Consider the following 15556-nt stretch of genomic DNA (forward strand, 5'->3'; position numbering starts at 1 on the left):
CGCATGGAATAGCCTTCATCTCTCTAAAACAATAGATTTAGAAGAAAATAGTTTCTTTTTGCCTATTTTTAAAACCAAAATGCTACTTGCAAGTGTAAAGCAACTTGTAAGAACTCAATACCTCAGCAAATGGGGGAAAAAAACACTGTATTGTGAATTTCGCATGGTAGCGCAACCATTTTCAATTTTTCTAATAACATGAAAATTTTCTTTAGTGCCAAATTAGCACTTTAGGTTGCTTGTGTAAGGAATATGTGACACAGTATATGCTTGCTATCATGGGTAAGGAACAAAACTGATTAAATATCACTTAAAATAATTATTTCAAACCATAATAATATTGACAATTAATGATTTTGACAGTATTTTTGGTGAAAGGAAGCAAATGTTTATTTTAAGAACAAACATTTATTTGTGTTCTAAAAATGGAAGCGTATATACTATATGTAATATTATTTTCATAAAGTCACTTATAATTACTTGAGTAGTTTTTTGGCAAACTACTTATTTTCTCTTACTTGAGTCATAATATTTCTTATTACTTCTACTTACACTCAAGTGAGTTATTTATTCAGTAGCAGTACTTTTACTTAAGTAAAAAAAACAAACAAAAAAAAAACAGTACTCTTTCCACCACTCTGTACAGCACAGTGCAGGCTGTGCTGACGCATGGAATAAAGTACTTCAAATGTTCGATAGTGCTGATGTTGAAAATTAGTCTTATGAAGACATCTAATGTACTCTGGTTTCCTTGATCATTTTGCACCCATATTCAGCTGCCTCTGTTAAAAGAACACACTGCTAATAACTTTCCCTCCTTTCAGTTATTCAATGGATTGTTCCCATCATGCTCTATTCAAGAAATCTGAGAGGAATGCCTTCGAATGGCAACTCAAGTGGTCAAGCAATTTGGAAAGCTATGATTCCTGTATGCTTTGTATTTAGAGTGTAGCATGTTATTCGGTGACTGATCAGTTCAGATGAATCCTGAAATCACTACAGATCATTTCTGCAGCAAACTATACAGAGAAGGAATCAAATGTATTAGAATCAAATTAGAAATAGGCAAATTAGAATCTTTTTTTAGAACCAGGCGCACAAGAAATTACCCTCATCTTTAAGATTCCCTGGATTGTTTATTTTCTGAAGTGTTGCAATTGAAGGAACCTTAGACAAGTGGAAGCAGATGGCAAGATAGCAATGCTTATACAACTGCAGACACACACACACACACACACACACACACACACACACACACACACACACACACACACACACACACACACACACACACAAATAGAAAAAAATAGAACATAAAAGATTAAGTGGAAGAAAAAATATATATACAGTATATATATATAATATAAATATATATATATATATATATATATATATATATATATATATATATATATTTTTTTTTTTTTTTTTTTGGTGATATTAGATATTGGTAGATATTAGATATCTCGATCAGTGGTATATCTTGAATGTTAGCGTGCCTTACCAATATCCATCAGACCTCACTTTGGAGGTGAAACCCATTACTTGTTATTCACTTAGCAGTAACTTAACTGACAAAGTGATCAGAATTTATCTTAGGTTTTCAAATAAACACAACCATATATCTGTACATACATTAATATGACTTTTTAGTATAAATTCACTAAACTAAGCTTGTAAACAATGTTAGTGAGTTTGAATTATAGGTCGACCGATAGTGTATTATTCTGATATGATAACTATGGTGATAGAAAACGCTGATAACCAATTAATGAGCTGATTTTTCAAGAACATTAACGTTAGATCATAATTTCCTTTTTTCTAGTAATTAATTTATTTTTCTTTGATATTAGGGCAAAAATCATATTCTAGATAATAATTTTTGTATTGTTTTCCTTTAAGATTATCTAGTATCCCTTAAAATAAGATACATTACTGTAGATGAATCTTGTTTTACAAACAACACTGCATAAGATATTTAGGTTTTTCAGAAAATGTATTTTTAACAAGAGTATTTTGTCTTACTGTACTGGCAGAGTTTTTATAGTCAAAACAATTGGAAAAAATATACCAGTGATGAAGAAGTAATCCAAAGTATTTAGAATGTTACTGACCTTGAGTAATGGAATACATCACAAATGACATTTTACTGCATGGATTCTGTAATCTGTTGTGGAATACATTTAAAAATTAACCCTTTCAACCCTGCCCATCTGGCACCAACTATCATGCCATGGTCCAAATCACTGAGATCACATTTTTTTTCACCTTTCTGATGGTTGATGTGAACATGTTTTGAAACTCCTGACCCGTATCTGCCTGATTTTATGCACTGCTTTGCCCTACAAAGGCAAAAGACCTTAACTCGCTAGAGTGTGAACCTGAGAAACATTTATTTAAAGTTATTAGTTGTCCAGCCAAATGCATTATAGGTAGGACATTGGAAATCTGGCAATTAGATGTTTTAGTAATGATATTTATCTACATAAAAAAATCTTGAGCTCAAACTTGACTTTTGACCCTTATTTTGAAGTTACTGTACTCTGCCTTTGTATTGTCTGCAAAAAGTGAGAAGTTACGCCAAGGCAAATGGCAGTAACCTCCATATTATCAATATTTGGTTGCTGATCACATTTACAAAATCATTATAATAACACTTGTATAAAATCTAGTGATCATTGCCTTTATTTTGGATGATTTACAATTACTTATAGCCATGTACTTATTGCTATCCTGTGCTTTGGATGTATTCTGATGGCATTTTTAATACATAAGACATTACACATACCTCCATAGCGGTAAAGGATAGCTTTAATTGGTGTGCAGTAAAACTAACAGGTTGACTGCTGATATGTGACACTGAATGATATGAATAAATACAAGATAAGCATATTTCTAATGAATAAACATAATAATTTAATTAATAATGGAATGCAAATATATAACAAATCATGTACAAATTTAAAATGCATGGGATTGGAAAAAGAGATAATAAATCATATACAAGTAAGTGAATCTTGTTCATTTCTTTTTGTTTCATGGTGTTCTTAGTCGTCATCCACCACATCATTGCTTACAGGCAGTGAACACCAGAAAGCCCCCCTGTTTGGGGACATAAAAGGACATAGATTTGGGCAGGCTCTGGTGCTGGAAGTGGTCCTGTGGCTGGAGTGAGGGGAAACTCCATAAGAGCAACAAAGGTGGTGTCAGGTTTGCTGCAGAATAGCTCATCGGAACCAAATGTCGGGAAACTAATATCTATCAAGAACTGTCCAAAATTATAAATGTCTTTACTGTTTCTTTTGATCAATATAATTCATCCTTGCTGAATAAAAGTATTAATTACTTTCCAAAAAAAATAAAAAATATAATTCTTACTGACCTCAAACTTTCGAACGGTATTGTATAATATTACAAAAGCTTTCTATTTCAGATAAATGCTGTTATAGACAACTGTTTTCAACATTGATAATAATAATAATAAATGTTTCTTGAGCAGAAAACCAGCCTATTAGAATGATTTCTGAAGGATCATGTGACTCTGAAGACTGGAGTAATAATGCTGAAAATTCAGCTTTACATCACAGGAATAAATAGCATTTATATATATATATAACTTGCCTCGGGGGCGTTTACCATTTGCATTGATCGTCTCAGTACATTACAGTTCTGCGGATGGAAACGCATTGTTGATGAGAGAGGTCAACAGAGAATGGCCAGATTGGTTCGAACTGATAAAGTCTATGGTAACTCAGATAAACGCTCTGTACAATTGTGGTAAGAAGAATATGCTATTCTGAGATTGGTGCTGTTTTGGTGGCACAAGGGGGACATACACAATATTAGGCAGGTGATTTTAATGTTGTGGCTGTTCGGTAAATATATATATATATATATATATATATATATATATATATACATTAAATATATCAGCAACTATCAGCATAGATTTTTGCCAAAAACCAATAGCTCCAAAATTCTTAACTTTTGAACGGTATTGTATAATGTTACAAAAGCTTTCTATTTCAGATAAATGCTGTTATTTTGAACTTTCTATTAATCAAAAAATCCTGAAAAAATAGTACACAACTGGCACAGATTGATCAGTCAAACCGATATTTTACGCGTACCTCTAGTTTAAATTGCTAAACGAAAGTTACACACACTTCATAAAACAATTGTCAAACTGGTATTTGATTATGTAGTGCAGGACTTGATTTTGTCCAGCAGGATTTAAATGGGTCGTGAAAATTGGGCTATGATATTATAATTTTAGATTATTTATTCCTTTTTTTGGAATAAATTTGTGAATCATGCACTAAATGACAAGGAATGTTTAGTAAGAAAGTAAATAGGATATTCTTTTTATTTCATGTTGCTTTTAAGCTGATCATCACTAAGAACTGTCATAAATTGGTATTTGCATTTAATAACCCATATCAGCTGAACCGTACAGTATAAGTGTGCACTCTGGGAGCTTTATTTGTATTCACAAGAACATTCATGAACCGTTTGACACACGTTTCTGTAAGACATTTAAAGGCATGATCAACACTATGAGTTATAGAGATATTCAACTTTACTTTTTTTCTTACAACCATAACTGTTGTTCTGTCTGTTTGCAGTGGGAGGAAATCAGTGTGATGGATGAGAGGAACACCCCCATGCGCTCCTACCAGGTGTGTAATGTGATGGAGGCTAATCAGAACAACTGGCTTCGCACACGCCACATCACTCGAGATGGAGCACAGCGTGTCTACATCGAGATTAAATTTACCCTCCGTGACTGCAACAGTCTGCCTGGAGTCCCCGGCACCTGCAAAGAAACTTTCAACATGTACTACTATGAATCCAACAACCAAAACCTCTGGTTTATCAAGGAGAGCCAGTACATAAAAATCGACACCATCGCAGCCGATGAAAGCTTCACGCAGACTGACGTTGGTGATCGCGTTATGAAACTGAACACAGAAGTGCGGGACATCAGTAACTTGAGCAAAAAGGGTTTCTACCTGGCTTTCCAAGACGTTGGGGCTTGTATTGCTTTGGTGTCCCTGCGAGTGTTTTATAAGAAGTGTCCTCTTGCGGTTCTCAATTTGGCCCAGTTTCCCGACACAGTTACAGGTGGAGATTCAGCTTTGGTGGAGGTGCGAGGATCATGTGTGAATGACTCAGAGGAGTTTGAGGCTCCAAGGATGTACTGTAGTGGCGATGGTGGATGGCTGGTGCCTATTGGACGCTGTGTCTGCAAGCCAGGCTTTGAAGAGAGCAAGGACTACTGTCAAGGTAAGTTGTCAATACAGCATATTGTGTTTCTATGTTGGCAAGAAAACCTTAGATGAATGACAAATTTAATTGCCGGTCCTGGCGGGTTTATGCTGTTTAGTGCTGGCAAAGCTGGTCGACCAGCATGCAATTTCAGTTGAAGCTGGTTGACCAAAGTCCTGTAGTTTTGCTGTTTAAGATAAATTTCCCTTTTGTTTTGGAGAAAATTCCAGGTCAAAAGTTACCCGGTAGAGTGCAGTAAATGAGTAAATGGATAAAAAATGCCATAGAATTACAACACACATATCAATTGATGGGAGATAGCAAGGGAACAGATTGTCAAAGTGACTTGGGGATGGTCTCTTTTGGCCAGGAAGCAACCATTTATTATTTTACTTGCAACACCCAAGCAACACCATAGGAATCACCCAAAACACACAGACATTGCATAACTATTAATAATTATCATACAAATGTAATACAGTGGGTTTTTTTATTATTCATTGTTGAGAATTCCTAGAAATTTTGGCCAAAGATTAAGATTATTATTTATTTTTTTCAGTTTTTTTAACCATTTAAAAGGGTATACAATTACCCAAACATAACAGGAGGTATAAGTAGCCTGTTAGGGACAAACGAGCACACCAGCATCTTATTCTATGGACCAGGGGCCAGATTAATGTAAATCTTAGTGAAACATTATGAAAGTTATTTGGAGAAATTAAGAATGTTCCTAAATTCAATTGATGAAGAACATTCACTACAATGTTCTTAAGAAGTCTAGTCAGGAATACAAAATATTTCTAACTTTTTTCAAAAGTTTTAAAATAATAATTGTTAAGAAGAATTGTATTCTTAAGAATGTTTTAAGAATCTGGTCCCATCATCATGGCGATCTACTGTATTTGCTGGTCTTTTAAGTTGTTCTAGTGTGAATACTAAGTTTTTCTGACTCTTTGGGGAATTTATTGGATAAAATGAGAATTCTGCAAATGGTGAAACTTAAAAAAAAAAAATCTGGAATCAGTTTTTTTAGACATTGCAATACTCGTGTTTTTTTTCTGAAGTGTGTGTGTGTGTGTGTGAATTTTATTTGGGAGAAAATGCAAATAAGCTTGCGATGAAAGTAGCTGAGGGCTTCAGTGACTCATTCAGATTCACTGTGCGTGTCGTTTTCCAATGTTGGTGAAGGTAGCTGTGCTTTAGGATACAAATTATTGAGAGGTAACATTCCTCAGACTATCTGTTCTGTTTACTTGCTCTGCCTGCAAATCCATAGGCCTCCAGCTGGCGGTCTAGTTGTTATTCAAGAGATTGTCTAGGTATAAGCAAGTGGATGTTTTGTATGTTTGGTGAACTTTTCTCCAAGTTAGCCAAAGCAAGTTGTTTGAGTGAATTTATGATTGAATTTATGAATTTATGATTCCTCTTTATGATTCTGCTGTGACTTCACTTTTTGCCTCACTAACCCCAGGGTTAGGCTAACCCTAACCCCTAACCTGTCTTGAGACACGTTTATAGCAACTGAGGTCCTTTTTAACTTGACACCATCTTAAAAATATGGTGGTCCTGAGTGAGAAACTGATAAAACATCAAGACCTGGCACAATCTGTTGAAGACATCCAATTAGCGCATGTTTACTTTGAAAAACAATTGAAAAACTGTGCGCATGCAAAAAATGCATTCAGTGTGTGCGGGCCCTTAAACCAAATTCTGTATATTTGAGCAGTAAGGTATGAGAGACAGTGCTACATCGTGCCTTATTGTTTGTGTTTATAAGTTTACTACATATACAAATATTAAACACAATTTTTCATTAAAACATAATTTTTTTAGCAAATTCATTAAGTGCCATCCTTCTACTAGAACGGTGGTTCTCAATAGATTTTGTTTTACTTTGACAACAAGTGGCTACACAACACTCTACCATAATTTGTTCATAAAATTAAACATTGAAATCTATTAATATTACAATAAGAGTTTAAATCATATTAATAGAAGTGGATTTTGCTTTCCTTACTATGCACAATTAAAAAGTTAGTTGCATTTTATTGTTTGCATTTAGAATTGTATTGTAAATGTACTGATATCAAGAGTATGGCATGTTGCTTTGACCTGCTCTGTTTTGTTTTGTGGATTTATTTAGCAGACTGTGAACCTATCACGATTAGTTATGCTAGAGACGAGTTGTTAAACCTTCATAATAATGTACCAGTTAACCTGACACTGAAGTTCACCTGTTCAGCTCCAGTTCACATAGACAATTTAGTCGAAGGTAAATCGGTTTTCTACTGGACGCTGAAACGCAGAAGAGGCTAAAGCACCAGCGCTCTGGTGGGCTTTCGGCGAAGGGGACTGCACTTACCCATCACTGGAATTTTCCTCTGCGGCTCCTTCTCAACACAAACAAGGACCTTAAACTCTCATCTGCTCTCTGTTTAATGGAATCCTGGTTATGTGAATCAATCCCAGACAACATATTGCAACTGGATGGCTTTCAACTCATCAGGGCGGACTGAGAACCGTGGCTCTCAGGTATTACCTTCTACATAAATGATCGATGGTGTAATGATGTAACAAAACTACTGAAAATATGTTTCCCTGACCTGGAGTAATTTTTCATAAACTTTAAACCCTTCTACTCGCCTTGCGCATTTGCCTCCTTCATTCTAGTCAGTGTGTACACTGGCGGTCAAAAGTTTGGAATAATTTACATATTTTGATCTTATGAAATTGATTGAAAGAAATTGGTTGTATTCATATAGAAATGTATACAAGACAACTGCCTCTACATAGGCCTGCACTACATCTTACAGCATCTGGATAATACTGATCGTAGGTTAGGATTTTGTTTGTAGACTTCAGTTCTGCTGTTAATACAATCATTCCGAAGATTTTACAAACCAATCTGGCCCAGCAGGCTGTACCAGACTCCATCTGTCTCTGGATCACTGACTACCTGACAAATAGGAAGCAGTGTGTATAGTTTTACCTGTAAAACTAGGTAAACACACCTCTGACTCACTGACTCTCAGCACTTGGGCACCACAGATCTGCATACTCTCTCCACTACTCTGCTCTCTATATACCAACAACTGCACTTCTAAGGACCCCTCTGTTATCTTAAAATCTTAAAGTTTGCAGATGATACAATGCTCATCTGCCTTATTAAAAACAATGATGAGTCCACATACAGACTGGAGGTGAAACACCTGCCGTCCTGGTTCAGTGCTAATAACTTAGAGCTGAATGCTCTAAAGACAGTGGAGATTATTGTAGACTTCATAAGATCACCTCCACTCTCACTCCCCCAAGTCATCAACAGATCACAAGTTGTAGTCGAAAAATCCTTTAAATTAATTGGGACAATAATCTCCCACAACCTAAAATGGGACAATAACACTGCCTCCATTACTAAGATGGCACAGCAAAGGATGTACTTCTTGTGGCAGCTAAGAAAGTTCAACCTCCCACAAGCACTGATGAAACAATTCTATACAGCCATGATAGCCCCTGTTCTCACTTCATCCATTTATGTGTGGTTTGTATCAATTACCACATGTTAGAGGATGAAACTACAGTGCATCATCAGGACCTTCTATACAAAATCTGTATTGATACACGATGCAGAATGTGCACAATTAAAATAACAGTGGACTCTTCACATCCTGCCCACTTCAGGGGCACCTCTTCACATTCAGGCCTATTAGAACATATACAACAAGACACAAGAACAGTTTTTTTCCTAGAGCTGTATCTTTGCTGTACACATCATGAGGCATTTTTATTGTGTATCTGTACATCTGCATTTGCACTCTATGTCAAGAGACAATACATACAGTACATATTGAATATGTGTTATTCACTGCTGTACTCCATGTAAGCATAACGTAGTTCTTGTGGGAAGACTAGCAGCTGTACATCATCGCACCATTAGCTGGGTAATTCCCAGCCAATCACATGTAATCCATTGCTTTATAAGTCTGCTCACAATCTATCACATTGCTGTTTCAGTGTGCTAACGCAGCAGATAGACATGTTTCAACCTCTCCAGGCCACAGCAGAACCAGTGCACAGAACATCTCTGGAAGCTCACCTTCCCTTTCCAATGACGTCATCACTTCATCTCAACTTCTGCCCACATCAAACCCATGGGGAGTAAACAACCAGTAAACCCGTATCATCATCCATATCTCATTCATTTAGGAGATCTCTCTCAATCCAGCCACTGCATCCTCAATCGGATTGCACGACCTGACGCGGAAGGAGAGCGCTTCACGCCAAGTCCGTCAAAATCATCGGCTCAGACAGCAGCTGGTTTCCATCAGAAATAAGCTAAGTTATTATCATATCCATCAAATGCATTCAGATTTAGTCATGGGTCTAAGCCTTCTGTTGCCATGCTGCCTGTTCATCATAAAGTTGCAATGCTGTCTGTTCATCATAACACATCCGCATCAATATCAAAAGCCAGTATTTCATGTCAACAACGCATTCACTCTCATAGTAATGGTAGGCAATCTAGCGATCTCATGAGGGCAACTCTGTCAAGGTTCATTCACATATCATTCACCGTGCTGCATGCCCGAGCGTTCCCCATCGGGGAAATAAGATAATTATTCAGGCATATCATCATGTACAGTCAGTGCTTATTGTACAGGGTCCCATTACTCCATTCAGTAAGATATCCCCGTTTTGCTGGTCGCCTTCACCCAAATCACGTAATGAGTGCTTTCCAATACAATTTATCATCCCTATGCCCTACTCACTAGGAAAGACCGAGCCCATGATGTGGGCATTCCGAGGGAGCATGGTATCACAGTTTAACCCGTTGATATGGACACAGTTGTAGTATATTTTGAAAGAAGACACTTTGGGCTTTATTTTCCAAGTTTCTTCAGAATTAATTCTTTCAGAATTAATATATGTTGTTCTTTTTTTTAAAGTTAGAGAACTATGAAGTTTATAGTAATGGAACTATTTTGTGCTGAACATGCTTTTATTTATATAAAAATATTTATTTTATAAAAAAAATAATAAAAGTGCCAAGACAACCCAGAAATACAATGTTCTCAAAGCCACAAGTCTAAAGAAGTTATGTTTCAAATTTGAAGATGATCTAACAAACAAATGAGGCTCCTGTGATGTTTTTTCTGTGTAATATCGCTGGAAGCGTACAGAGTAAAATTAAGGCTCCGCCTTTCAAGACGACACAAAATCTGACCGCACTGCTTGGCTGTTATGAATAAAACTATGCCCCATTTTTAAAAATAGACTTTGGAGACAGACTCATTTTGTTTATGAGACTCTAATATATAAGATAATATACAGTTTTACAACATGAATGCTGCTCAGATTGCATAGTTTGTTGAAGAACAATGCCGAGATCTCATGTAAACAATGGAGAACATATCAATATTTCTCAGATTTATAATTTTTATGGACAAAAGTGCTATTGGATGTTATAGAATGAACCCTTGTCATGGACAATTGACCCAAGCGTGGCGAATTGGATTCATCTGGTGATCGCAATTTCATAATAAAAGTATGATTTTCCCATTTTGATATTGCATGATTTAATTTGTACTCCTGGCACAAATAAACAAATAGCTGTTTCTGAAGGATTGCTATCATGCAACAGAGATCGGATATCAATGTTGAACCCTTAGACCTTTGAAAAGATGTATAATTTGTTAACATTAATTACATATTTAGACAGTAAATTATATATTAAATGTAAGCAGAGTGACGTCACTCCTGAGTGTGAACAAATGCGTATCAACAGGTTAATATAGCCTTCACCATAGCCTTGTGAAAGGGTCCTTTTTTTGTTCGGTACAACATTTCGAGTGATGCTCCCCGAGCGCCTCCAAGGGTGCATTAATGCCGATCCATAAAACGCAGCGTTTTATTTCTCTATACGTACTTCCATGTTCTCATCGCAAGCACGACTGTTGTGGCGCGCCTCTGACACCTAGCGGTAGGCTCCGCACCGCATCCCCTTATTCATCAGATTATTTAATTGCCAGCGTAAGGCATATCGCATAATGATCAGGTCATACAGCGAGTAATTCCTATCTCATGGCATATTTACATTTTATTATCATTCAGGCATCATTAAAGTGCAGAAATTCATATGGCATGTCTTCATAAATCATTCACTCATCGTTGTTCAGACCACGTTTCAATCTATGGGGATCTTCAAGCACTTGGGGCTTTATCCATGTTCCAAATTTCAAATGCGCATGGTCAAGGACGTTACATTTTAGTAGCAGGTTAGCAGGTCTGTCAATCACTGGATAAAACCTGTGCCAAGTCAAGCTCATTAATATAATCTTGTTACTGTTAAAGTAGACCTATTATGCCCATTTTTACAAGATGTAATAAGTCCCAGGTGTCTCCAGAATGCGTCTGTGAAGTTTCAGCTCAAAATACCCCATGCATCATTTACTATACCAGATTATAAATGTCTCTTTAGGGTGGAATTAAAAACACGCTGATTTTGTGCATGTCTCTTTAAATGCAAATGAGCTGCCGCTCCCCGCCCCCTTTCCGGAAGAGGGCTGTGCCTTTTCAGCTCCCTCTTCAGACACTACAGCAACAACAAATCAGAACCTATATGATTGACAGCGTAAATACTGGAGTTCAGCCATATATGTATGAATTAGAGGTCGACCGATATTGTTTTTTTCAGGCCGATGCCGATCTTTTGAAATCCGGGTTGGCTGATGGCCGATTAATGCTGCCGATTTATTTTGGTCAATATTTGGCCGATATGTGCTTGTTTTTAACCTCTTATTTGAACCTTTTATTTGAAAGATAAAATGTAACACAAATAATTACTTATAATGTAAAAACATATTGTATAAATAATGTATAACAAATATATTAAATAAACAAAGCAGGCGTTACGAACTGCTCCGAGACACGAAGGTTGAGATCCAAATGCAGCTTTAATTAAGGGGCAATCCAGACATGTAATCCAATATTCAGAGCATCCAAGAGAAGCACAGGCATAACTATGGATGGGTATCTTTAAGGTTTTAATGGTATTACTACTCTTACCGATAGTGCTTATCGATCCGGTACTTCAACGGTATTCTTAATGGTTCTTTTTGTATATATATATATATATATATATATATATATATATATATATATATATATATATATATATATATATATATATAAATATATTAAACAAAGATAAACAAAAGATAAACAATTACACAAAGATAAACATTATATAGGCACAGGGATTTAATTTCAGGAAGGTCTACTAACATTACTGTTCAGGTGTGGTCTAAAAAGAAATCTAATAATCTAGTAATCAATTGTAAAATAACACTGCATAGTTTATCATAGATAGATTAATGCTTATTAATGCAGAAGTTATTCATTCAAGAGCTGTAAGTGATTTTCTCTTTGCCTTTTGTTATTTGATTCGCAGTAATGGCTCAATCGTCAGCATGTTTATTAGACTGCTTCCCCTTTAAGACCGAGTTCAGATCTAATAGACTCCTGATGCAGCATATTTTCTCCCAACTATTTCCATAACTATGTCCATTTAAGACATAAACTGTGTTTAAGTGAATCTCCAAGCTGGTCGTTTTGACATATTTTTGTGTATATTTGATCGTTTAGACGCGCACATGAAACCCAAAGTAGCCTATACTTTGCTTGTCTCTTTGCAGTCTGTTTCGGAGCGCAGCCGCCCTGTGAACGGTATCTCTTGTGCTCTTTTTATTATTAAACGTGTCCCGCAATTTAGCAACAGTAGATAGACTGCATTTTACAACAATCACCGATCGTGCTGATTCTGACGTTAAGTTTGAGTTTTAGGGAGAAATGTCAGTGCACTGCTGTGAAGGGAAGGAAGTTGTGCTAGACAGAATGCGGCTTATGTATAAATATTCTTTTTATAATCTTTGGAAGGCGAAATCTAAAATAAAATCAGACTAATAATCACAGATCTAAACCAGGCTATGTTTGAATGTTTAGTTCTGTCACTCATTAAGCAGGGCTCGTGTTGTGCTTGCTGTGGCACCGCGTGAGAGATCTCTCTCTCTCTCCCTCTCTCTCTCACTCGCTCTCTGAATGCGAATAGCTAAATTGCATCACAGACGAATGGTTTCATATTATATACATAGAAATGGCTGGAGAGATAAAATAACTTTCTCTTTATAGCAATAATACATGTATTTTCTTAATTTCTCCAGTACCAACAGCAGAACCGATAACGTCCGAGCTTACCAAAGCCAGTCCTTCAATAGCCTATAGTGCGTTGGTATATTTTTTTATTACTTACTTCTCTGCATTGAGTGACAACCCTCTCAAATATAAGACACACAAACAGAACAAATAAAGTCTCAGATTCACTGTCTGTAATTGCAAAATTCTTGCTTACTTATTGTGACATGATAGCAACCCTTCTGCTGTGATAATGCAACTATATCAATATCCAAAGTAGCCGAACGTCATGTCGTGTTTTTTCTCGAAGTTGGCAGTAACATATCAAAAGTTTTTAATTAAATATAAAGAAGTTATACAAATTTAATCCTTACTGTTTTCTCCAAGGAACTTAGCTCCTTCCTTAGGCACTGGATGAGGTCTGCTCACTCTGCTGGAAAATGACTCTAAGGGCAGCGTGTGTCGAACACGTGTTCCACAACAACACTAGGCTGCCCACAGATGCGCCTGCCTAATAATCGGCTTGATATACTTGGATATTGGCCGATGCCGATTATGTTAAATAATTAAAAAAATCGGCCGATTAATCGGCCGGCCTCAAGTATGAATATATATGTATATCCGTGAATGCAGTCAGAGACATTAGCGCATTAGCCGTAACTGTATTCCACTACAGTTACAATTTAAATCATTGGTAATTAGAAAACAGTTACATTCAAAAAGTGTTTTGATAACTGAAGCGATTACTTTGCATGTTATTGTCATTGATGCATTTAATATTTAGTCCTTTCAGATGGAAAACATTTATACAGATAGATGATGCGATCTGAAGAGTATTTAAGCAGCAGTGAAACACTTTCTTATGATGTGTCATTCATACGAACAGACAGAGATTGTAAAAATTGTCAGCTTTACGCTAAACTAAAATGTTATTTAAAGCCATTTTCTTGCACATGTTACCAGGCACAATCATATTTTTTATCAAAAAAATTCATGTTGGATAATAGTTTTTTTTTTTCTAGTAAGACCTTTGATATATAGGGCAAAAATCGCATTCGCTGTCTTTTTCTGCATATCGCTGCCCCCTTCGGCATATCATGGTGCCGTTTTGTGGCCCATTCTACACAATACGTGGGCCCATTTCAGCCCTACGAAGCTGTCATTCTGCCTATTATCTCCTTTTGTGTTCCATGGAAGAAAGTCATACAGGTTTGGAACAAAATGAGTATGAGTAAATGATGACATATTTAAAATTTTTAGGTGAACTACCCCTTTAAACTGCATGCAGCTATAATTCACTACCACTGATGCAGCACAAGGCCATATATTTGGTGACCTCTGGCCTTGAGCTGCCAACAGACCTCCATGATTAGCCATTTCGTCATGCTGATCTGCAGACCACCACACTGAGAAATAACCCAACATGCTCAATCTCTGTTTATTGAGTTGTGCACTCTTGTTAGATAGGCCTTCGGTGAGTCTTTAATTTCTCTTTTCCACTGAACTCTCACATGATTGATTGAGCGATTGGACCAGAAAAGATAAATCTAGCTTTGTCTCGTTAATTGAGTGACTGAGTGCAATTCATTACACTGAATCATTCTGATAAAATAATTTTGCAAAGAGTGACCATTCCTTGACCTACTGAATGAGGAGAGAGGGAGGAAAGGTTTGCTTTTGTCAAAATTATTGAAATTCAAAGGCAATTAGAAAAGGAATGTTTGCAGTGGCATACAACCATAGTATTACGTTTGCAGTATGCAGGTTATATACTGTGCACAGTAAGCGAACACATGGAATACCCCAATTTTATAAAAACAAATTTTTAATGTGCAGATTCCAACTAGTGCTGGGTGATATATGGAACATTAACAATTAATTCACAGTGATTATGTTGCTGATATGAAAATAGCCACATTGTGAATATAGCAATGGTTTAATGTACTTTGTTTGGGCCATTTGTTTTCCTAAAGATGGTGTCATTAAAGGCTAGAGATATTGAGATATAATTTTTAGATCACACAGCCCTATATACAATAGTTCCCAATCTTATGAATAAACCGGATGCGAGATAAACCGTGATTTTTGACACCTTTACACA

General features: G+C 36.2%; 1 protein-coding gene across 1 annotated transcript in view; it reads left to right on the forward strand.

The window, feature by feature from the left end:
* Positions 1 to 15556, forward strand: part of LOC127648702 (ephrin type-A receptor 3-like) — a 182179-nt gene that overhangs the window by 36875 nt on the left and 129748 nt on the right. The window contains exon 3 of the mRNA XM_052133423.1: positions 4626 to 5286. Coding sequence (XP_051989383.1) covers positions 4626 to 5286 — 661 coding nt within the window. The remainder of the gene's footprint in view (positions 1 to 4625; positions 5287 to 15556) is intronic.

This window comes from Xyrauchen texanus, chromosome 9, assembly GCF_025860055.1.
Source record: "Xyrauchen texanus isolate HMW12.3.18 chromosome 9, RBS_HiC_50CHRs, whole genome shotgun sequence".
NCBI classification, from domain to species: Eukaryota; Metazoa; Chordata; class Actinopteri; order Cypriniformes; family Catostomidae; genus Xyrauchen; species Xyrauchen texanus.